This window comes from Agelaius phoeniceus, chromosome 13, assembly GCF_051311805.1.
Source record: "Agelaius phoeniceus isolate bAgePho1 chromosome 13, bAgePho1.hap1, whole genome shotgun sequence".
Taxonomy (NCBI): Eukaryota; Metazoa; Chordata; class Aves; order Passeriformes; family Icteridae; genus Agelaius; species Agelaius phoeniceus.
The window spans coordinates 13,113,673-13,138,148 of record NC_135277.1 but is presented as its reverse complement, the minus strand read 5'-3'; the positions used below and the strand labels follow the sequence as shown (position 1 = coordinate 13,138,148).

The window sequence follows — 24,476 nt, the reverse complement described above, 5'->3', positions numbered from 1 at the left end:
TTCTGCTGGCGTCTGCAGTGAAATTCATTGGTCAGAATGGGGCAGATTTATGCTTCCAGTGCTGCAGACTTTTGTTGCAAAGTGCTGAAATTGTTTTTTCTGTATTGCACTGAGCGATTATTAAATTTTTTTAGGAACTTTAGAATCATAGCAGTCAATCTTTAATCTTTAAGATCTTTAGAACATCTTTCATGTTCTATTCTGATTTGTGTGGGTTTATTTTGGTTTTGTTGGTTTTGTTTGGTTTTGTGGAGTTTTTTTGGTTTTTCTTTTTGGATGCCAGATTAGGTTAGCTGTGAAGGGACATGTCTTTTGTTGCAAAATCCTGCTTGTGTTCTGATCCTTGTCTTCATGTTGTAAAGTGCAAAACTGTGCTGGATGTTCCCCATGCAACAGTTGGGCTATTAAGCAGAACTAATTCTTCACAGAATGGCAGCAACTCCAAAGAAAGGCATCTGTGGGATTAAGCATAGATACTAGAAGGCAATCACTGGGCAAACTGCTGAAGGAAATCAGTCCTTGCAAGGGAGAAAGTGGCGTGTTCTTTCTCCTGAATGCATGCAGCCACACAAGTAGAGCAGCTTTGAAGCTGGTTAATGTGGCTTACTGTGTGCCTTTTCTCTCCTATTTCCTATGCTTCTTGTCTGCAGAAGAGCAGAAGGGAATTCCTTGATAAGTGCATTAGCATTTATTGTGCCTTCTGGGGCCACACACTGTTGCCTGGATGATAGATAGACTGAGAAGGGAAAACCCCAGCTGGGATGCCTTCAGAAGTGAAAAGATCAAATCTCTCATGCTTGTTTACATGGTTTGGTAAGGAATGTCAGTCACACCATCAATAAACTGTTGAATATATAGAGCCACATTTTTCAAAGCCTCAATCTTTTAATTCCTTTAAAACAGTGCTAGTGATAACTCCTGAGGTGATATGTTTGTCTGCTTTTGTTGAGAGGGGTGGTAGTGGTACATTTTCTGCTTCCTATTAAGTGATTCAGGTGTAGTAAGGCAATATGTGTACTCATGTGAGTACTTGCATGTAGCTGCAAGAGTGGTGGCATTTTTGCAATATTGGTAGCTGCTTCTATCAAGGGAAAATAGCAAGACCTGGGTGTATTGCCCTGTACTTTCTTCCCTCACAGATTGAGAATGCATGCCCTTGCATTGCAACATTGCATTCTCATCTCAGTGTGCCTCTTAGATCAGCTGATGGGCAGGAGAACAAACTGTAAAATAAGGGATTCCCTGACTGGCAGTGTGTCAGTGAGGAGCCTCCTCTTATTTCCTCTGGCACTTTGCTGCTGCCCAGGATCCGATTTATTGTCACAATTATGTTAATATGGCATGGATAACAAGCTCTGTGGCTGTTCCAGTGGTTTGAACAATACATTCTAATAGTCACCTTGTCAAATTGTGCCTTTCTATTCCTGCATATGTGTTTCTGCACTGAAGAGACCTTTTTGATGAGTGATTATCCACTTCTGAGGATCTAGTTTTCTACAACTGTTAACACTTTCCAAAATGTAGTGCTGCCTGTTTAGCAAAAGAGTATTTTACTTAAAGTACAATATATCCTGAGAAGAAATTATTGCTTTTATCCTTGAAAAAATTGATCAGTATCAGAGAAATTCCTGATGTATTGTGATGCTGTTGAGGTATTTGTTCTTAACTTTTCAAGGTTTTCCTCCCTTCCTGTGAACTGTCTTCAAGATGCATCCACTTGAGACCTCTTCTCTTGACTTTCTGCACTGGAATTGATCAGAAATTTGCTCACAAAACTTCTATTCTGTATTGAAATTTTGTGTGCAAATGTATGTGGATATCATGAAACCAGGACAGCAGAGAAGACACTACATTTTCCTACTTTCTGAGGATACTGTAAGAATGAAGGAATAAGGATATAGTGGAGCAAAGAAAGGATAAATGAGTACAATTCCCTAAAAACCTGGTCTAGAGTAGCCTAGCTGACTTCCAGGACTTCAGGAAGAGAAAATACTTCATGTGAAACTTCAGACTGGTCCTAGCTTTGAGTAGCTGGTGGTGAAAACTGCCTGTGTGTGGCCATAAGCACTTCTATAGAATCTAGTCTCAGCCCAAAAGATGGAGAGCTGAATGATCTTCAGTGGACAAATTCAGACTTGGTTATTCCTGTACAGGGATTTTTAAAATGATCATTTGTCAGCCACTGAATTAGGAGCTTTAAAGAAAGGAGCAGGGGGACCTGAAAGTGTTAGAGGAAACAAATGAGATTGCAGCTGACATCTCCAAGGGAACTTTTGTTCAAGGGTGCTCAGGCTGTTGACCTCTTTGCTTCTCCATTTCATTGCCTTTAGATTATAGCATTCTTCAGTACCAGAAGAGTAGTGGGTAGTTTTTGAATGGGCAATTTTAAAATTTTTGGTTTTTTAAGGAGAGACACTGGACATTGCTGTATAGAGACTTGAATGCACAAAGAAACAGTTTTGCTTTGTATTTTGTAAATATAAGTTTTGTGTATGAGGCTAAGGATTTCTGTTCTCCCTTGTCAGAGGTTGGGAGGAGTTCCTGGTGATCTGCATCTCAGTTTGGAATTCATTGACTCTAAACACTGCACTTACATATCTGTGCAAGTTGGCAAGAATATGAGAGAGGAATGGAAAAATGAGAACATAGCTTTGTTTCTTTTCCACTATGTTCTTTGTTGCATTTCTCTCTCATTGTTTAGTTTAGTGTGGAAGTAAGTATGTGGTAGGCTTGGAGTAACTGTTTTTGCAAGAAGGTGACCAGAAGTTTTAGCAGAGCAGTTTCCCAAATTGTCTGGCACTATCTTGGAGGCAAACTGATGTAAGCTGTGCAAAGGAGTTCAGCCTTTAGCTGAGCAGTCAGGGCCTTGGAGAAGATTTGTCCAGAGCTGAAGTAATGGATGGAGAATAGCAGAAAGGGCAGATGGCCCAAATCCCTACTCATCACCTCATCCTGGGATCTTCTTGGTATTTATCAGTGAAAGCTTTCTTTAATTACCCCTATGTGCAGAACATTTTCTGGTCCCTCCAAAACTCAGAATGTGATTTTGCAGGCTAATGCCTCAGAAAAATTTGCTTCTTAGATACAAGAGTACTGTTCTGTGAACTGAAACGAGAGGAGCACATGGTGTGAAGGATCAGCTTTGTCTAAAGGGAATGTCAATTTTTGGAATGTCAATTTTCGGAATGTCAATTTTCATGGCCAGACCTGGTTCATATTCTGTGCTTGTGTCTTTCACGCTGTAGAAATGAGGTTTCTAATCTTGTTAGCTCTTTGCAGTATTTGGAAAAAAAAAATTAAAATTATTATTGTTTAGGTTTGGGTTTCAGGAACCCAAGTTGTAGTGCTAAGCTAGCAGCTCATAAAAATGCAGTTCTGTAATTTCCCACTCTGCAGTGTTTTCCAGAGCATCAGAATGATTGCTGTAGAATATCATTGTGTTCTGTACAAGCTGTATTCTGATCCAACTTCTCTGAAATGTTAAAATGCCTGCTAGGAGATTCTAAATGGCAAATGGTTAAAACAGTTGTGGGATAGAGAGATTATTAGGTTTCCCATATCAATTATTGATAGTGTCAAATCAATGTGGCAGTTTCAGTCTCATTTAACCTCCCTGTTATTTAATTGTGAGGTAATAGTTTGAGTCTGGACTCCTTTTTCAATGCAATTCTGAACCATCATCCTTAAAATTGCTGCTACAATGTTCATACTAAAGGGAAGGATTTTCTTCCTCAGATTTGGTATCAGTTATCAATCTGTTTCTTGATTTGCTCTCTCATTTTTCTTCCTTCAGATATTTCTCTTCTGTTACATAATGTCTGATTTGGGTGTCATTTCCCCCCACACTTTTTATGCGTAATCTCTATATTTCCCAGGAAAGTTATTTTCTTTTTCATATTGAGAAATTACATGTCATAGTCATGGCAAATCAATGTGTTTCTGTCATGTTGCCTTAGGTCTGTCTGTCCTGCCTTCTTTCTAAGAGTGAGTTTGTAGTAAGCACCTTCAAAGAACAAAGGAAAGGCAGGAATTAAAACTAGAATAGGAAGCTGGGAAACAAACCAGCAAGGTAAAATGAATGGCCTTTAGCAGGATGACCACATTTCCAGGCAGTTTGTGTGCATACTGATTTTAAAGTCATGTCTGACCGTTTAGTGTTAGTACCTCATTAAAATCCAGGGATTAATAGCAGCAATCTCCTTGTTGCACATTAAAAGGATTTAGTTTAATTTGGGATTAGAGGGTACAAGGTGCCATTCTAGCAAAGCTTTTCCCAAGATAGCAGTGAGGTGAAGGGAGATAGCTTAAAGACTCTGTTTTTTCTAACTATTGCAGTTATGCTGCACACACACACGTATGGATTTTAAAACTGTGGTGAACTGGTTCGCTAATCCTTTAAAATGTATGCTACCTTTGGAAGTGAAATTGTCTGGAAAAGCTTGTTTGAAGTGCAAGGAAAGGCAGTTGGAGTTGGAAAAGCACTGAAGGTGTGGTGTGGCCTGAGTTACTTCAAGGACATTAAAATCTGTGGGTCCTGGTGTTGGAGATTCCATCTGTAATCAAGACTTCCCTGTGCTTTAGATAAGGATAAGGTGCAGGATTCTGCTTTCCTCTCCTGCAGCTACACAGGGCTTGGAACAGGATTATTCTCCATTATTCTCCTCCCCTTTTCCCTCCTACAGGTGTTTCTCAGCATGCAAGTGAGAGAACAACAATCCTGAGAGCCTTAAGTTATAGCTGAGAAAAGGCCTGTGAGCACTATGGTCCCCTCCCTGGTTTTAGATTTTTGGGAGAAGGAGGGAACAGTTGTTTAGTTGTTTTTTTACTATCAGTTGCTTTTTGTTAGGCTAGCACAACTCATTAACATAGCAATGTGTGATTGCATTTACTGCCAGTGATTATTAATACAGAGAAAGTAGGATACAGTTTGAAAATTCTTTTGTAATAAGTTAAACACCTAATATAGCATTCTCCAGAAATTTCATTGAGTTCCTAACATGTGGGCAGTGGTATCAGCAGCCTGTATGATTTATCTGATTATTTATTTTTTAGTGCCACCTGATTTTTGGTTGTTTTTTTGTTTTTTTGGTTTTTTTTTTTTAAAAAAACAACTTATTTTGTTCTAATTAAGTTTAAGTATTAGGCTTTCAGCATGGTTTGTTTATTAATTAAAACTAAGTATATTAAACTAAAGTTTTAGCCAATAGGAGCACAAAACCATGCAATTTCAAAATACCTCTTTCAAATCCAGGGTTATAGAAAAAGTGTATTTTAGTTAAACTTATTTTTCCAACCATTTTGGCAGAAATCAAAAATATAGCTGACTTTGGTGAAAAAGCCACACTTTGCATTTTATCAGAAGAGTTAAGTCTCTGGTAATTTATAAGAATGCCATTACCAGTATGTTGTTTGAATTACAGTGTTTTATTACAGAATGGACTGACACTTTTCCTTTGTGCCTGAAAGGACCAAATGTGTTCTGGATGATATCACTTCCTCTTACACACGGAGTCAGTTCCATCTCAGCTCAGTTGTTTGCCTTAAATAATGGCCATTAGAGGAGGGAGATGTGCAGACAATGAGTGAGATCAAGTCTTTGCAGATGCAGTTGCATCTCTTGTTTGCCTGCTCCAGGCCAATGCATTTCCATTCAGCAGCCTCACCTGAACTTCCCGTGCTGGAGCTAAAACCTCTTCTTGCTTTTTCTGGTCTTACAAATATACAAAGAAGTATTAGGGAAAACAGGGAGCAATGACTCTCATTAATCAGTAAGACTATCACCTCTATCTTGAGGTTCCTTTCCCAGAGCTAGTCAGATCCCAGCTCTTTTAATCTTTCCTTACAGGTCAGGTTCTTTTTCTCCTGAAATCTCTTATTTTTATGCCTCACATTTTAAAAACAGTAATTCTAGGTCGAACAACACTTGATTAAAGTTTTAAAGGGTGAGTGTAAGTAATCACTCTACTTGTGGAGTACATACAGGATGCCCTTTTCACTTACAGTAATGAAAATCTTTACCCATATTGCTGTATTTCTGTGACATTCACCTCTGAACTGTATGTAATGAGTAGAACTTGGACTCCAAAAAACTTAATTTTTGCTAGCATCTCTTGGGAAACTCAGGCAAGATTCACCCATTGTATCACTTGATGACAGCCCCAGCTCTGTGTACTCCACATGCTTGTTCAGAAATGAGGAGGAGGGCTGTGTGTCTGCAGTCTTGCCAAGTGTCTGCATCTGTCAGTATATACTCATGTAAAGTTTATTCCAAACCCAGATCCAGACCAAAGTGTGCCATTTGAGCACCAAATCATTGGAAATGTGTGTCTATATAGCCAAGAGGCAGGGCAGAATGCCTTTCATAATCTCTTCTAAGCCTCATTCCTAGAGAGTCTCATTCCAGAGAAACTGCAAACTTCAAGAAAATATGTGCAAATTGGCTTTGGTGTTACATTACAATACACATGTGTATTTGTTGGATTTTTCAACTCTATCAGAGAGAGTACATCACAAAAACTAGATCAAGAAGACAAGTGTTGTCATGTGTTTCCCTGAAATCTATTTCTTTGGGAAAAGCCATAGCTTCTCTTTAACATACAAGTTTATTTTTCTCAAATGAAATCTCTTCACCAGAGAGTTAAAAAAATGGGAAGATTCTTGGTTTCACTTGAAGGGTTAGGGCTACTGTGAAATTCTCAATAGCATTAACAGATGCCTTGTACAAATGGCATTAATGGCATTATGCACTTTTGTCCTTTCCACCTGAGCAGTTCATCTCTCTGAGTGGCCATTTTCTCTTCAGAAGCACTAAAGCCTCACCATCAGGTACAGTTTCTCAATATTTAGTGCATTCTGGTTACTTGAAAACAGCTACTGTTTCAGTTCTGGGGTTATCTTTCATTCTTACAGGTTTTTTATTTCACAGTTGCAGTCCAGTCTTGGGCTAGAGTCAGCTGTGATGAAACAGTAATCAACATGTAGGTTGTTGGAAATTCTTTTGCCTCTTAGGAAAGCTCATTCAGTAAATGAGTTCATAATGGCATGAAGTGAAGTGTGTAAGCAGAAAGTGCAGTGTCTAAGGGAACAGGTCACTGGATTGGTGTTGTAGCAAGCTTCAGGACTTCATTTCAGGAGGGAATGAAGTGGGTGTGTGTTGTGCTTCTTTTTTGCTGGTTTATTTGGTCTCTTTCTTTTCATAATTAAACTCAGTGCAGACTGCTGCTGCATACAAACAAACAAAAGGTGTGAACCATGAGTTCCTTAAGTTTGACTTCTTCATACCTTAATGGTTAAATCTGTAAACCTGCTTTATGTACACAGAGAGTTTTTACATGATGCAGGATAGTCTGTCCTGCATCCATCCAGGAGAGTCAATCCATGTACACCAGCAGCAGTTCTCCAATACTTCATCAGCGTGTCACAGAAAGCATCATTTGGGTTTGAACCTCTGGATATTTGCCTCAATGGTAAATGAAGGAACTCATACCTGAACTGAAGTCTGATTTCTCTCTGCATAGATAACATTGAGGGCATAAATCACACAGTTCTGCCTGGTAAAGATCTTCATTCTCAGAAGTCACTGTGCAAACACATGCACCTATCACATAAATTTCAGGAATTTATACAAGTAAATACAGTTTCTAGTCTAGTTATTGTCTTCTGCTTCTGTTTGATATCTTGCAAGTTAAAAAGGGTGAGAGCATCAGCTTCTCAGAGTAGCATGAATCATTTTCTTTTGGCTATAAATCTAGGAACAAAATGATTAAATAGACTGGAGAAGTGGGGGGGAAACTCAAATAAAAAGGCACTTACATTTATTGCATTGCAGGGTTGTTTTTGGGAGCAGGGTATGTCTCTTGAGACTTTGTTTCTTATCCATTTTATAGAGCTCTGGCCTCTTAACAGTGCTGCTTTAATGACTTGTTCTTGGGTTCTGAGCTGGAATCAGTGCTTGCCAGGAAAACAAGCCTGTTACAAAGAGGTCAGATTTCACGAGACAGCAATAGACCTGTAAAAACAGATTTTACTGGAACAAATAAAGTCAGAATCAAGAAGAAACCTGAGATGTACATAAAGAAAGATACAGAGGGAGCAACTATTGAGCTAAACTGATAAATAAACAATGTATGAACTTAGATAAGAGGTAAGCGAGGATTTTGTTTCTAAAATCTCCATTTAGTGGCATTAATAAGTTTTTTTAAGATTTTGTGCAGTTCTTCATAGTTGTGACTTTTGCTGTCTTTAAAAATGAATTTTCAGGGAAAAGACATTGTTCCTGCTCAGGTGGAAAATGTTCTTTCCATATCAGCTTCAATTAACAACTTGCCCTGGACTTTCTATACAGTGTAGAACCTGTTCTTGCCTGCTATTGTAATTATGGCATTTTGTGGTCTGTGAAATAGTAATTGCCCTCAGTTTGCTTTGTAGTTCTGCAGAGCGTCACTTCTGTCTTTAATCTACAGCTGTAATGTACTAAGTGCATGGAAGTAAATAATTATTTTTGTATACATAAAGGGAAACCTATATTGTGTTTCATTTGTCTCACTGTGTCTCTTTAAGTAACTGTATCAATATAAGAAAATTTTAGGTAATTTATTGTTCCAAGGGAGATGAAACTTTTAAAGCTGTGAAAGAGCTTTGCTTCAGCAAAGCCTGTATGATTACCTTTCTGCTTTGTTGCAATGACCCTTTTTAATGCCACTGGCTGTGGTGCAGCTGTGCTACAGAATGACTCTGAAACTCACATTGCATTGGTTTGGATTGTTCCTATCATTTATGCCTTTATTACATTCCTAGAGATTCTATTTTGAAATGTGAGCAGACCTGTCTAATTTGCTGCATCATAGTTGCAGTAAATAAATGAAGAATGCAAAGCATTGCATTTTCTGTTAAAAAAGAAAATCTGTTAAGAAGGGCACTCGGTTATCCTTATATAATATTATTATACTATTCTAAATCCAGGTGAACACACATTTGTGTAGGGAGAAATTAGAACAAAGAAGAAGGGAAGAAAGTAACACAAGCTTGGATTCCTTTTCCATTAATAACCAAGTAAAACAGAGAAATTATTTAAACACAAATATTGAATATTAAGATCTTGAATATTAATATCTATTGCAACCATGTTTCTGGATCGTTTATACAGGAGTAGAAATTTAATTGGAGTCTGATTTTTTAAAAAAACCAAAGTACCATTAGGTTTACAGAGATTGTTCCCTCTGCAGTTACAGGGGGTGGAAATGTGTGAAATTATTTCTGTTGACTCATCCAGAAGGAGTTGCTTCTGAAGAATTGTTCTGTTAGTTGTTCTGTAAGTAGCAGTAAATAAGCAATTAATTAGCAGGTTTTGTGTTACTTTCCCTTGTTTTTGAGCAAGGAAATCTTAACAACTGATCAATTTCTTAGCTATTAGCTGCAGAGTATCTATTGATCTGCCACTTCAGTTGGCTCAATATTGTGAACTCCTCAAGCTGTAGATGCTCAAAACATTGGTGCTCTCTGCATCAGATGTTAGCTTGGTGACTTCTCAGACTGTTGGGATAAAAGTGTTCTCACCTGCTTAAACTTATTTTGTGACTTTTTTTTTATTTTGATTTCTTTTTCTTACCACACATGAACTTGTACAATTTTGCAAATGCGTTGTTCTGTTAAAGTGAGTCAGGAACCAAAAGTTGTTTTGGAAATTTCCTATTGCAGTCAAATTTTTCAGGCTGTCCCAGACTAGTGGAATTGACTTGAACTTTGTTAATCTAATAATTGATATGGTTTCCAGCTGCATGCCAGTAAATTTGTATGCTTAATTCTATTTGAGCGTGTCATATTTATTTTCATTGAAACATTTTTTTACTGAATTAGGTTAAAGCAAAGTTATTTTAAGTAAACCTTCAACCAGTGAAAACAGGCTATTGAGCTAAGTTGACAAGGCAGTTAGATCCATCTTTCTTTGCATACAGAAGTAAAAGGGCTATGTGAAGTATTCCTGGGTATTTTTACAAGTTGATCTATGAACTAGACTTTGATTTAACCAGGATTTTTTTCTCACTTTAGTCACTTAAAATTGATGTTCTCTTGTTCTTAGCCATTTCTGCATTTGAAGTCCAGCCACTTTCAACTGAAGTCCAAGAAGGTGGAGTAGCTCGATTTGCCTGTAAAATAACAGCAAACCCTCCTGCAACTGTGACATGGGAAGTGAATAGAACAACTTTACCCTTAGTCATGGACAGGTATGTAGGGTTACACATTTTAGAATGTATTTTATTCTTTGCTGTCATTTAGATCCTGCTACAAGAAGAAAATCTGGATACTTGCAATGCCATTACATTAAAAAGGTTCCATGTCAGCTATTGAAATAGCTGGTTGTAGATATATTGCTAATTAATTTTAAATAGGTGTTATGAGTGCAGGCCAGAGTCACCCACTGTTATCTGCACAGCAATCACTGATCTTTGAATTCTTATTGGTGAATTTTGTGTGAAGTCATCCTCAGGAGCAGGCATTGCAGTGGGGAATGGAATGGGGGAACTTTGGGGGTGGCTTGAACTAGGGATTGCTTTCACTGAAAAATTGATGCTGAACTTGTTTTCCTTAGAGGGATAATAAAGAATTATATATACAGAAAATTGAGTTAAAACACTTGAAATCAGGGAAATTCTATGCAAGGGGATCTTCTAATGAACTGATGAACTTGAAGAATACAGTCTGCTCTCTGCTAGATTCTTTTCCATGTCCTGTGCTTTTTGACTTGTAACTCCATTGAAGGAGTCTAAGATACCCTGCATGCAAAGGAAGGAAAAAAAGAGAAGCTAAACATTGAAACCTTAGGTGGTTTTCTGGGAACTGTACACCAGTTATACCCATATATCAGAAACTGCTGTAAAAAATCAGCCAACCTGAACAGTATGAATGTAGCAGCAGGCTAAAGAAGGCTGGGATGGTTGATTCTGAGGGTGTGAAAGATCTGCTTGTTGAAAGTAAATTCCTCTGGTCTCATTGTGGTGCTGAGGGGAATTTTGCCTGTAGTTCAGAAAGGCAGGAAGGTGAGTCATGTATTGGGAATGTTTTTGAGTCTCCAGCCTGCTGTTCTCGGGGTCAGTGTAGCAATGGCTGTTTGTTAATCAAGGAGTTAATTCCACCACTGTGTTCACTGGCTGAATTTTTATCTACATTTCTTATTTTTGGTTTCTGTGGCAGGATAACTGCTCTGCCTACAGGAGTGCTTCAGATCTATGGTGTTGAGCAGAAGGATGCTGGGAATTACCGATGTGTTGCCACAACTGCAGCCAATAGACGTAAGAGCACCGAGGCAGTGCTGAGTGTTATCCCAGGTATTTACCACATGAGATTTCCTTTCAGTGGCACCATCTTCTTTTTCTTGTACTATAGCAAAAACACTTAAAAGCCTTGAAAAGCTGTAGGTGAACCACTTGTCCAAATAATTTTGCTTGCTTTTATCTTGTGCTAAAATATTGTTCAATGTAAGTTTCCCCAGTTACTGAAATAAAGCTTTGGTGTAAGTGTAACTCTCAACGTCCCTAAAAAACTGTTTTATTTCATACTTAATTGAGTTTTTGTTCAACTGTGCTCACTTTTTATCTTTTTTTTTAATCTCTGCAAAGCCTCAGACTTGAAGCCTTTTCACAAGCCATCTATAATAGCTGGTCCTCAAAACATTACAGCATCTCTTCATCAAACTGTCATACTGGAGTGTGTAGCCACAGGGAATCCAAAGCCAATCATCTCCTGGAGCCGGTTAGGTAGGTCTTAAAATTACAGCATGCGACCTTCAGCCTGTGGAGAGGAAGTAAAACTGGAAAGAAAGGATTTGAGCAATTAGGTTTCTGTTCTGAGGCTTTGTGCAGTATGTAACCATTAGTAGGTTAAGGTAGGATGAGTGAAGCACTTTCAGTTCTGTGCTTCAGTGCTGCTGTCAAAAAGCCCCGAGGTTTTCTGAAGCTTTGAACTTCTGCTGTCAGTCTGCACTGCCCCAGGCACAGGGTGGGCACAGGGACAGGCAGGGTGGTGACTGGAGTAGAACTGGGCTTGGGGGCAGGTTGGGATGGCTGCATCCATGAAACAGACCTGTAAGAATTCCTTCCACTCTTCTTCTTAGAAGCCCTGTGAGAATGTGGTTTGCACCTTGTGCTGATGGGCCATTTGGACTATGAATAGACAAACCCAGGACAGTCAGCTTGGAAGGGGAGAAGAGGGAATGCAGTAAGAATAATAACCTTGAGCAGTGCATCACATTTTTTTCATGAAAGCTGCTTTCTGTTTTCATTCCAACATGTACCTAAATGTGGAAGTCAGGACTGTATGTGTAGAAGCAAACCATGAAAATTTTCCCTTCATTTTTATTTCTCAAAGTGTAAGAAAGAATTGTATCTTTCCTGGTTGATTCAGTGGCTCTTACAGACAAAGAAGTAGGAAAAAAGTTCACATTGTAGTCATAGAGCATTTGGTGTGAAAGTAGGAGAAAGTACATGATGCTTAAATGTGTTAGTTTTATCTGCAGCATAATTCAGGAGATGGTTGATCATTGTTTGTAAAGATGATGTGGATGTTGGTAGTGATGAGCTGAATCATAGTACTAGGCAGGTGGGAGGCTAACTTCAACTGAGGTGGTGAATTCCTGATATAAACCACTTAAGAAGTGGTGAGGCCCAGCCATCTGAATGGTCAGGTAGCTAGTGAAGAGCGTAGTAAATGCAAAATGGAAACTTCTGAAAGCTCAGCTGTGATTTCCTTTGCATTTTTTGACTTTCATATAGTCTAATCTAAACCAGCACTGCATAGACAGCCCAATTTAGTTCAGTTATTTAGATGAACAGCCTTGTAACCCACTTGGTGCTGCTCTCTCCCACAGACCACAAGTCCATCGATGTGTTCCACACGCGGGTCCTGGGGAACGGGAACCTGCTGATCTCGGACGTGCGGGTGCAGCACTCTGGGGTCTACGTCTGCCGCGCCACCATCCCCGGCACGCGCAACTTCACCGTGGCCATGGCCACCCTCACTGTGCTGGGTGAGCCCCTCCCCTTTGCAGTGTGAACACCCTGGGTCTGTCCTCCTGAGCCCTGCTGGGTGCTGGGCTGATGGTTTATCTCAAACATCATGTGCCAGGGCTGTAGGGAGGCTGCAGAGATTGAACGGATCACAGAACTGTGGCTGTGTTCTTCTGGCTGTTGGCTTAGATGGGAAGTGTCAGATACTCCAGATCTGAGTTGTGAACTGGCACTTGGAGATAGCCAGGTGCAATGTTTGCTCTGGGAAGGCTTTCAACACAGAAAAGGACCCTGTAACCACGTAGAAATATGTAATGTGTATCTATGAGAGAACAGTATGTATATTCTGGAGTTTGATTTGTTTGTATCCATAAATGCATGAACAAAAACACTATCTGTGCAGATAGGGTATCTTTAAACAAATGTGCTTTGTTTACAAGGAATGTGCTTTCTGCTTGTGTATATGTGTGTTCGAGTGGCTTGACGAGAGAGGTTTTTATTTGGAAAACTAATTATTATTATTGTTATGAATGTCTTTGCATTTGTAGGGGCTTGATTTTTTTAACTATTTTTTCCCTCTTGTAACTTATCTGTAGCTCCACCTTCTTTTGTGGAATGGCCAGAAAGTTTAACAAGGCCTAGAGCTGGTACTGCTCGTTTTGCTTGTCAAGCAGAAGGAAATCCTGCCCCCAAAATTTCATGGTTGAAAAATGGAAGGAGAATACACTCCAATGGTAGAATAAAAATGTACAACAGGTAAGATTGCAACTGCTGTAGGAGAGCTGTGCTAGTGATGTGCTACCAAAAGATGACATTACAGTAGACAATCAAGATAGAACTCAAGTCAACCTGAAATGGGGCATTAAATGTAGTGATGGATGCACATTAGTCAACACCGAAAATCAGTAAGGCTTATTATACCAGGCATATATATATATATATATATATATATATATATATATATATATATATATATATATATGTATATAAATTATGGCAGGGAGGGTGGGCAGGACTGAACTGAAGAGTTTCACCACAGAGTTACTTTGGATTTACAGAGTAGCAGAATCTTGCTACTACTTCTGTTGAATGAGCAGTTTATATTAAAGAGTTGGTTAAGGAGTTATAAGCTTAAGGGTCTGCTTTGTGCAGAGGCAGAAAATAGATGTGCAGTTTTGTTTTCACTGTGCCTGGCTTTGCAGGCACAAGCAGAAACATGGCAGGTTTTGCAGAATGCTTCAAGGTGCTAAATTTCACTGCTGAGCATCCATTTGTACTAGAAGAATTTGTGGCATGTAAGTCAGTTATACTAAACTTAGGAAGCAGAGGCAATCATAACTTGTTTCACTTATGTGGAGCTAAGTTTATCCAAGATGTGAGCTTCTTTTCCACCTCTTTTTCTTCCTTTTGGATGCAGTAAATTGGTGATTAACCAGATAATTCCTGAAGATGATGCCATTTACCAGTGCATGGCTGAGAACAGCCAGGGCTCCATTCTGTCCAGGGCCAGGCTGACAGTGGTGATGTCAGAGGACAGGCCCAGTGCTCCTTACAACGTCCACGCTGAAACCATGTCCAGCTCAGCAATCCTGCTGGCCTGGGAGAGGCCACTCTACAACTCAGACAAAGTGATTGCATACTCTGTGCATTACATGAAAGCTGAAGGTAAGCAGTTTGATTTCAATGCCATCTCATGATTTGAATGTGACAAGAGCCTGAATGTCCTTGCAAAGACTGTCAGATGTGAATGGTTCATATTCAGGGCTGCATCAGAGCATTCCAGTATATCAATGCATACTGCAATCAACAGGGGGGAAAGTGCTTTTCCCACATCATCTCATTTTGGCACTGAGTGTTCTTCCAAGTTACCTGTGTCTGATGGCTTCAGTGAGCAGATCCTGAAGTTAGGACAGGACCTTGGAAGCTGGTCCCTCCATAGTGCTCTCTGGATTTCCATGTGTCCTCAGCAGGAATTTCTGCCTTTCCTCTTCAGTGTGTGCATGACAGGGAAGAACAGAACATGCAGCAGAGTCCTGGAGCTTACAGAGCTGAACTTCTCAGCACAGACTGCTCTTCTGTCTAGATCCCCAGATTCTTGTGATTTTACTGGTTTTCATATATTTTGGAGTAGAATAGTTGATACTTTGTCTTCACTACCTTCTCTTAAAAGGAATATTGCCCAAATGTAAAATCTACTCTTCTCTCACCCCTTGGTCTCCTGTAAAGAGAAAAGTCTATTCAAATGCTGGAGGGCCATGAGTGGCTTATCCCAGTCTCTGATATGATATACAAGTTCCTGTATAGAATGGAATGGGTAGTTGGAATAAAAATGAGTAACTAGACACTTTAAAATCCCTTAATATTATGTAATTTCTTTGAGTTAAGATAATTTAAGGTGGTAGGAAACAGCCATTTTTCAAAAGCAGAAGGTGATGACTTATGACTTGAAAAATTGTTAGCGCGTGGCTTCAAGTAAGGTGCATTGCAGCCCCGTTTTCTTGGAGTGATTTCTTTTTCCACTGCTATTCAGTAAGTGGTTTATTCAAGGACAGGACTGCAGATGCTCAGCCCTGTGTGGAATACCAGCCTGCCATCTGCTAAGCAGAGGACAGGAAGGACAGCTTAATTACTCTAATGCTGATGCAGGAATAGCCACATTTGCTTTTGCAAGTGGGATATTTCAGGACACAGGAGAATTTTGTCTGAAGGAAGGAAGGAAGGAAAGAGTTTTAAAAGATAATGAGAACAAGAGGTGTGGGAAATTACCCCCTACTCTTTCAGTCACTGAGGTATTGTGCTCACAATCCCCTTTTAGAGCTAATATGAATAAAGTCACAGTGGATAATTTATCTGGATAATTGTGGAGAGCAGAGACCAGATAACTTCAAAGAAACTGGGAAAGTGTCCTTAGGGAAGTTTGTGCAGGAAATAATCTTGCAGAGTAGTGAAAGGAGGTATCTTCTGGAATATGTTTTTTGCAAAATAATTTTGCAGTCCCTGCCTTATTTGCTTGCTTTTCCAAAGGTTATATTGTGTGAAATGAGATTATAGCTTGTCTTGGTGTAAAATGCAAAACAAACTTCAAACAAAAGCAAGAAGTCAACCAGAAACCTCTGATTTATTTGAATGTACTTTCCCAAATACCATTTTTTAATCTTTCCTGACTTGTGGTATTTATTTTATTTAATGTAATGTTGTCGTGCATCCTTTCAGATTAGTGAAAAAATCCCCACAAGGAGAGTGGAGAGGGCTGTGTAAAGAGGAGTAATTACAGTGATGGGATTCAAAATGTAGGTGATCTGCATGTAATTTTGTAACGTGATTGCACAGTATCAGAAATCTGCATCAGAACTTAAACATTGCTTTTGTCTTATTTTATAGAAAAATGTTGAACTTCAAGGGCTAGTGGACTGCACTTCTATAAAAAGAACTTTCTAAGTGATAGAGTGGTAGCTTGTAAACCTTTCTGAGGATCTTGCTCTCATATTAGAGGCATTATTGAAAGTCTAGAAAATGCCTTTGTGAAAAATTATCACATCAACCATCTCTCTAATGTAAATTTAGAAACAACTACATTTAAATAAATGAAAATCAAATATTAAGGAAAATGTTTTGATGAAATTCACACTGTACCAGGTCAATTCTAACATAGACTGTTGACATTGTCAACATCTTATTGACTCTCTAAGAATTCTAGATAATTATCTATTAATGTATATATTATATATTAATGTATTACTTTCATTATTCCTTTCAGCTTGTCTTTCCCCATTCTGCCCTCACACCCTGTTTCTGACCAGTTTCTGACCATAATGAAGGTTAAAAATTATCTCAGATATGTCTGATCTGACTAGGTTTTATCTTTGCTTGAAGCTTCTTATGAACATAAATGTATAAACAAAAAAGTTATGGATGTATTGCTCTCTTGTTTTAGTTAGGAACCTCCTTTGCAAGTGTGAGGAAAGAACATAGTATTGCCAAAGGAAAGCAATGTTTGCCAAGTCTCCTGAGTTTTACTGTTTATGATTCCATAAACTTTAAACAGAAAGCAAAACTGGATAATGCATGAATTGTATGCAGTTTTAAAGAGGTTTTTTTTATAGGTATCACAGTGTGGTAGGTGCTTTGAATACAAAAGATGCCATCACTTATTGTTACATTTCACAACTCACATATTCTGATGTTTCACTGTAAAAACAAGTTCAGGTTCTCTTCCCTATATAAAAAAGTTAGTGTTTTAATCAAGCTAGTTGAAAAAACTAACAGGTGTGGGTTTTGTGTGTTTGTTTTTTGTTTCTTTTAGCAGAATATTTTACATTCAAATTGGGGTCATAGTAGCAAGAAGAATAAGGGTCTGATGAGCGTGCATGTTGGAGTGTGTTAATTCCTTGTTAGTGATTTAGAAAAGGCACAAAGGGGACACTGATTGTGGTGGAAGGCAAGCCTTGTTCTCTATTATGGCTGTTTCATTAGGGCCTCTGCATGAGGCCCAGCAATCCATTCAATGAGAGAACAAGTCCTTTTAATTTGAGCTCAAGGATCTTGTTTAGCAGGTCAGAAATCGTGCCTTGCAATTCCTAATTAACAAGTCATTAACTAGTCTGTTGTGAGATGCTCGTAATCTTGTCTAATTAAAATGCTATCAAGTTAATTCATAAATGTGGGAAAACTTAATGGTGGAATTTGCCTTTGGTTTTGTTTATAAATTCAGTTGTGAAGAGGAGGAGCTGGCTCTTACAGAGTTTTGATTAAGTTGACATGCACTTGGTGTGAATTGTTCCTTAACACAGCAGCTTTCACCACACTTGCTCCACTTTATAGCCTTGCTCTATAGGAATAAAGCCCAACAAAGACAAGGACTGCTGCATGCATTGCTATGCATATTTTAGTGTGAATTGCTGACAATTTTTTTCTGTTTTTCTTTTTTAACAACTTGCTGAGGAGCCAAACATTTTTGAAGATTATTCTGGTCTGTTCTTATTGGCCTTTCTCCAAATTAAAATAAAAAACGTGTCAATCAAATGTAATAGCAGTTGCAGGGCTAAAATGAGATCCTTTTGCTGAATAAATTCTTTTGGTTTGTTTCTTTTGGGGGGCAGGAGGGTGTTTGTTTTGTTTTGATGGAGTGGAGCCCTCACATTCCTCACAGTCTGCTATAGAAAGGCTCTGTAAATAGGTTTGGAAAAAAAAAACCCTGACTCTAAACAAATAGATTTAGAAGCTGGGTATGAATGATAAGGCTATTAGAGCTTGTCTGTTGTGTTACTGTACAGTGAGCACAGTTTGTTGTGACTAATGCTAAATAGGGTTTAGAGTTGCATTCAGCATCCCTTATTGAGGAAAATCCTGAAACACCACAACCTATACTGCAGCAAGACACAGTTACTCCTGTGCATAAAAGAGCTTTTGCTGAACAGGGTTTTAAAAATAGAGGCAGGCTGGGGAAGAACATGAAATTAACTTAATGAGATCTTAAAGCCAAGATACTGTGATGTTCGAGGATTTTCAGCAATTTTTGTTTGTCTATCCCTTGTTTTATACCAGGTTTAAATAATGAAGAGTACCAGGTGGTGATTGGGAATGATACAACCCATTACATCATTGATGACTTGGAGCCAGCCAGCAACTACACCTTCTATATTGTGGCTTACATGCCTTTGGGAGCCAGTCAGATGTCAGATCATGTCACTCAGCACACCCTTGAAGATGGTAAGAAGTTATTTTGGTGAATGTTCTTATCTGCACTGAGTCAAACTGTGCAGTCCAGTGGTAGCAGTTCTTGAGGGTTTTGAATTTCCATTGGTACCAGTGAGACTTCTGGATACCACAGTGCAAGACAGCAGCTCACAAAAGGAATGAAAATAAAATAACATTCTGGCAGAGCAGCACTGTGTATTAACACAGTCTCTTTCTGTGCTGAAAGACATTTCATTAAATCATGTCAATAACTATTCTAGATCTTTGAGAACTTCTTTCATGATGAGAATTTGACAGTAGCCTAGGATTTAGGCTACTGTCAAATTTTTTAAGGATTTAAAAAAAAAATTACCTGTTGTTTTGTTTTGGGTTTTTTTGTGTCTATGTGCCTTTTTTAGTAGAATCAGAATATTGTAAAAGACCCCGCTGACTATTTCTATACAATGATTTAATTAATCTGAACATCATGGCAAAAACACACTGTTTAGTGTAGATCATTAGATCTGATTAATAAATTCTGACAGGGTTAAGCTTTGGCAGCATGGAACACTGCCATTTCTAGTTGTCTGCAGGTCTCTTTATCAGAACCCTCATTACATGGTAAGTGGAAGAAAACATGCACCAAGTGTTTGACTGCAGGTTGTTGTCCAGGCCTGGTTTGGAGCTGCTGCATCTAACCTTGGCAGGCAGTGTGTCACACCAGTCAGGTGCTGATTGCCTTTGATTACTGCTGGCAGCAATAAGAGAAGAAATAGCCTTACAGAAAAAAGTTTGATGGCCTTACAGAAAAAAGTTTGCTTAAGCTGTTCTGCATGCAGCAGGTGAGAAGTGTGAGAAGTGTCAAATTATCCTTAAACAAGAATCTACAGAACTTGTTGGATTATTTAGTTTTACATTCCTGGTATCTCATTGTGGGTTGGGGTATCAGACAAGAATTTTCTGGCTTTTCCCTGAGCTCAAAAGCTTTTTCTTTGCCTTTTTAGTTCCGTTGAGAGCTCCTGAAATCAGTTTGACGAGCAGGAGCCCTACAGATATTCTCATCTCTTGGCTGCCAATCCCTGCCAAGTACAGGAGGGGCCAGGTGGTGCTGTACCGTGTGTCCTTCCGGCTGAGCACCGAGAGCAAGGTGCAGGTGCTGGAGCTGCCGGGCACTGCTGATGAGCACCTGCTGGAGGGGCTGAGGCCCGACAGCCTCTACCTGGTGCGCATCACTGCGGCCACCAGGGTGGGCTGGGGAGAGGCGTCCTTGTGGACCTCACACCGCACTCCCAAAGCCACCAGCGTCAGAGGTAAGGCTCAGCAGGCTGGGCACTCAACAGCAAGGGCTTTGGGGTTGTTGGATTTCTAAATTGTCTTAATTCAAATTGTATAGAACAGAAGGAAACGAGGCTAGAAGCTAAAGTATCTGAGAGCTCACAAACATCAACTAGAGTTTCCTATGCCATTTTGTTCAGTGTAAAATGCATTTCTGCAAATGGAAATTCTGCAAATTTCTGCAAACTGGAGCGCTGCGCATTAGCAGTGTCATGTTCTAATAAAAGATCTGAATTGTTTCATGTGTGTCTGTATTGCATGCATCTTTTGAATATGCAAATTGACTTGATCCGTGAAGTCTAATTTGTTATAATTGAGCTTTGGATTTTATTATCATTTAGTAATGTCATGCAGAAGAACATTCAACTTTGCACAAATAGCTTGGAAACTGCAGATTTGAATTTTTAACTTTATTCCTTAGCTGTAGTCCACATTCTTCTGCTTTGGATTTAATTGAGCTTTGACTACTATAGTGAATTATTAACACTTGATGAAGTGTGATGGTATTGTTAATCATATTTGCTTTGGCTCACTTTAAAACAGGAAATAACTTTGTAATTATCTTTGGAATGTTTTCATTTTTGCTTAAAAAGAACTACCTCATACATTATTTATTTATTAAGATGCAGAATTAAAAGCAGTTTCTATTCTGTTGTATTCTAAATTAAGTTGTTAGATGTAGGTTATAGGGAGTCAGATATCATAAGGACGAAATAATTACATGACTGCACAGACGAGATAGAATCAAAGTCTGGAGTGAAGTTTGGACTGATGGACATGCAGATTTTTGCATGAAAAGCAGCTTTTTCTAGGATACAAGAGTATTTTCTGTCTGTATCTCTCCAACCTCAGCCCCGAAGTCTCCCGAGCTGCGTTTGGAGCCCATGAACTGCACGACCATTGCTGTGCAGTGGCAGCAGGACGCTGAGGACCCCGCTGCTGTCCAGGGCTACAAGCTCTACTACAAGGAAGAGGGGCAGCAGGAGAATGGACCCATTCTGCTGGATGCCAGTGACCTGGAATATACTGTCAGTGGTTTGGGTGAGTGTACAAAATACTTCCCAACTCTTTTGGAAGATAGTGACACCTTAGAGAGCTTAAATCACTACACCTGTAAGGCAGCAGAGTTAGGTTTGGCCACCTGTTTTCCCAGGAATAAGCTTTGCAGTCTTGAGTTAGGCTGCTGAGGGAATAATCCTCTCACAAAATATGTGTTGCACAGCACTTAGTTAACCAGATCTTGTAAATCTTGAATAAGCTGGAAGGACACCCAACTACTTATCACAAGATACAGAACTTAGTTAGTTAATACTGCTAGTAAATGACATGTCTTTTTAATATTCACTTTAATATGCAGGTTTTTAGTATTTTTGGTGTTTGTTTTTCTCTGCTATTTTTAGCCTATTTCTGTCTTACTCATAGCCTTTGTCACAGGTGTACTGCATGACAAGCACTGCTTGTTCAACATAGAAGCAAGTAGCTCTTGTGCATGCTATAATCCTGTTAATATTTTTAAGGAGTACTGGTAAATATTTGCAGGACTGAGCACAGAGCTTACTGAGTACCACTGGAGTCCTTCCACTGATCACCTGACTCCCTTTCCTCCTGTAGCTCTTGCAATGTGTATCAGCACAGATGTGTTGGGATCATCCCAGGGTAGAAGGTACTTTGTTTACATGCAGAACTGAGAGTTTCTTTCATCAAAAGAAGCAATCTATCACATAATCAGCAAAAGTAATATAGGACTGGTCACTTGCTGTTTGAAATGTGTTGAGGTAGTTTACTTGGTGGTATTGTGGAGAACTAATCTTGACTAAGTTATCAAAGTTGATCTGCAGTCTTAACTAGGTCAAATGCCTTCCTGACCATGCTCAAATATTCTCATCTGCTGCATACAGTTGAGATACAATTTTAGGGGAGATTTGAGAGGAGTATTCTGCTCTGTTAACTGGACAACTGACCATCTGTGACCATTTCTAGCCAGAGCATCTGGCAGTGGCCGACTGTTTAACAGAGCTGTGAGACAAAAGAGCACCTCTGAGAGCACAGAAAGGATGTGGTGTCTGTGTGTCCTGAGACAGAAGTGCATAAATCATCTTCTTATTGTGCAATAAAAAGCTGTAATTTCAAACATGTGCAAACTTATTAATAATGGGATCTACATGATATGCATTTTCTCAGTACACAAATAGGCTTCAGATGAAAATACTACTTTACAGAATGATATTCAAATGTATAATATCAAATGTATTTTGTTGGATTTTCTTTTTATTAAGCATGTAGACAGATGGGAAAATGAAAGAAAAGTGAGTTTGGAAATTACAACTTTCACATGGTCACAGTTGACTGAATTGCAAGAAGGAAGAATTCATGTGCTTAAGTTAACCATTCAGTTATGATGCAACAGTGATGTGTTGAGTGTTTATTCTTTATCATAATTCTCAGTATCTAAATATGGTGACCAAAACATGATACATTCCATATACTCTGATTGCTGTAATTTATATTTTTCACATCCACATAATTTGTGCTGCTGCAGGCCGGTTTCACTGAAGAGTAGTTGCTGGATTTTTTTTTTTTAATGAGATGTATTGAGTTACTTCAAGTGTATATGAATTTTCCTAAGTTTCTTTGCCTGGTTTCTTTCTTTTTTTCTTTTTTTCCTTTATAGTGTTTACAGTAAAAAGCATTCATCACTACAGCTACAAAAGACTGCTCAGGAAAATTGATTAGGTCAGGTTTTTCCACTGCTAAGATGATTACTTACACTGTAGCTTGGAAAGCTCACAGAGACTTCTCGTAGTGATAGTGCCTGTCTGATTGCCCTTTGCCAAACTGTCTGCTTGAAATACTTGTGCATGCCAAATTATTTCTTAGAAAGCAGTATACAATACAGCCAATCTTCTGCCCCTGGCAGCTGCACACCTGGTGATTATAGCAGGTAGAATTGTATGCAGTACATAAATCCACCAAGACTGTAGCCACATCCATGCATTAAGAAGGTGATTTGTTAATCTTTTTATTTCTTGTGAATAATCGAAGTGTTTTGGACCAGTACATTTATTTATTTATGCATTTAACAATTTAAACTATTAGTTATTAGGAAGTAGTCCTACCTGGTACAATTTGAGGTGTAACAAGGCAAGCCACCACACTGGGGTTTGTGACTATGGTAAACTGATTTTTCATTAACTGGAGAGAGGCTTTGAGGACTGATGTTCTGTCATCTATTTGCCTCTCCTGAGGACACTAAACCACTGATTTATTGACAGAGTCTTTAAAATAAATGTCTTCATTATGAGCTACAGGAATTAGAATACTGCAAGTGTGAAACTTGAAGGGGAAAGGTGTGTGTTAAGACTTTTGGTGTAATATATGTTGGATAATATGGTCAAAAGGAAGGGTTATTTCTAATTTGAAAGAATATGGTCCCAGTCCTAGGTGCTTCCCAGTGGCAAAGAAGGATCAGTTTCTCATGCATTATCTGTTGCCACTGAAGTTACATGGCTTCCAAACACTCTCTCTCCATGTCTTTGTCATGACCTACAGCTGCTCTACATTCCCTGTTCTTTTGCATAGTTAATAAACTGCTGATAGACTTCTAGTGACATTTAGAGCATGTCAATCAATCTGTCCACAGAACTTTCTGCAGATGTTGGTACAAATGCCTGTTGTGCAAGATATGTGTATTAAAGACATTTCACTTACCCTGTGGCAATTAGAGTGCATCAGAAAATGAGAGTTCATGGTTGTCTCTAACCAGAGAACATTAGCATTGTTATTACAAGCACTGTTGATTGCTTGGTTGTGGGTGGCTTTGATATAACTACTGTAAATGACTGCAAATGTCTACAGGAGGACTCTTGATGGAAGTTTAATTATGATAGATAAAGCAGAATCAGCCATGTTAGTGTGAAATAGATGACAATGATTAAACATGGAATGCAGCAATATGTATATTATGCTGCATATTTTTAGTCTTTTGTTGGTTCCTACCTTGTGTTCTGAGACGTGACCTCTCCTTCTCCAGTGTAGGTCTGCCCAGTTACTTCTGTGTGTTTTTAAACTGGATTATTTACATGATAGTCACCACGTAAATAGAATTAAATGATCTGATCATTTATTCTCAAAATAAATATCCACAGTTTCACATAGACATTTGTTTGTGTTAAAGGTCTTTGCATTTATTTTTCAATAGCAGGCCATTTCCTAGTCCAGTGTAAAATTCCATTATTACTTGAACGTGCCACAGGAGCAGACCCTTGGCTGCATACCATGCATTTTTGCCTCTATTTTTAATTCCTCCATTGCTTCCTCCTGGTCTAGAAATTTTTCCCTCACAGAAAGTCTTTCATTGTGAGGCTTGATAAATCTGCTGGTACCAGGTAATGGTTCAGGATGTGTGTTCAGAAGTTGAAGTGAGTTTTGCTGGTGGAAGAGTTTGTTGGGGAACCTTCTGGTTTT

The 24,476-nt window shown here is 38.8% G+C and overlaps 1 protein-coding gene across 1 annotated transcript in view; it reads left to right on the top strand.

Annotated features, from left to right (window-relative positions):
• Positions 1-24,476, top strand: part of PRTG (protogenin) — a 74,052-nt gene that overhangs the window by 17,855 nt on the left and 31,721 nt on the right. The window contains 9 exon segments of the mRNA XM_054642355.2: positions 10,079-10,223; positions 11,191-11,324; positions 11,616-11,753; positions 12,863-13,021; positions 13,598-13,757; positions 14,419-14,666; positions 18,546-18,710; positions 19,682-19,987; positions 20,865-21,053. Coding sequence (XP_054498330.2) covers positions 10,079-10,223; positions 11,191-11,324; positions 11,616-11,753; positions 12,863-13,021; positions 13,598-13,757; positions 14,419-14,666; positions 18,546-18,710; positions 19,682-19,987; positions 20,865-21,053 — 1,644 coding nt within the window.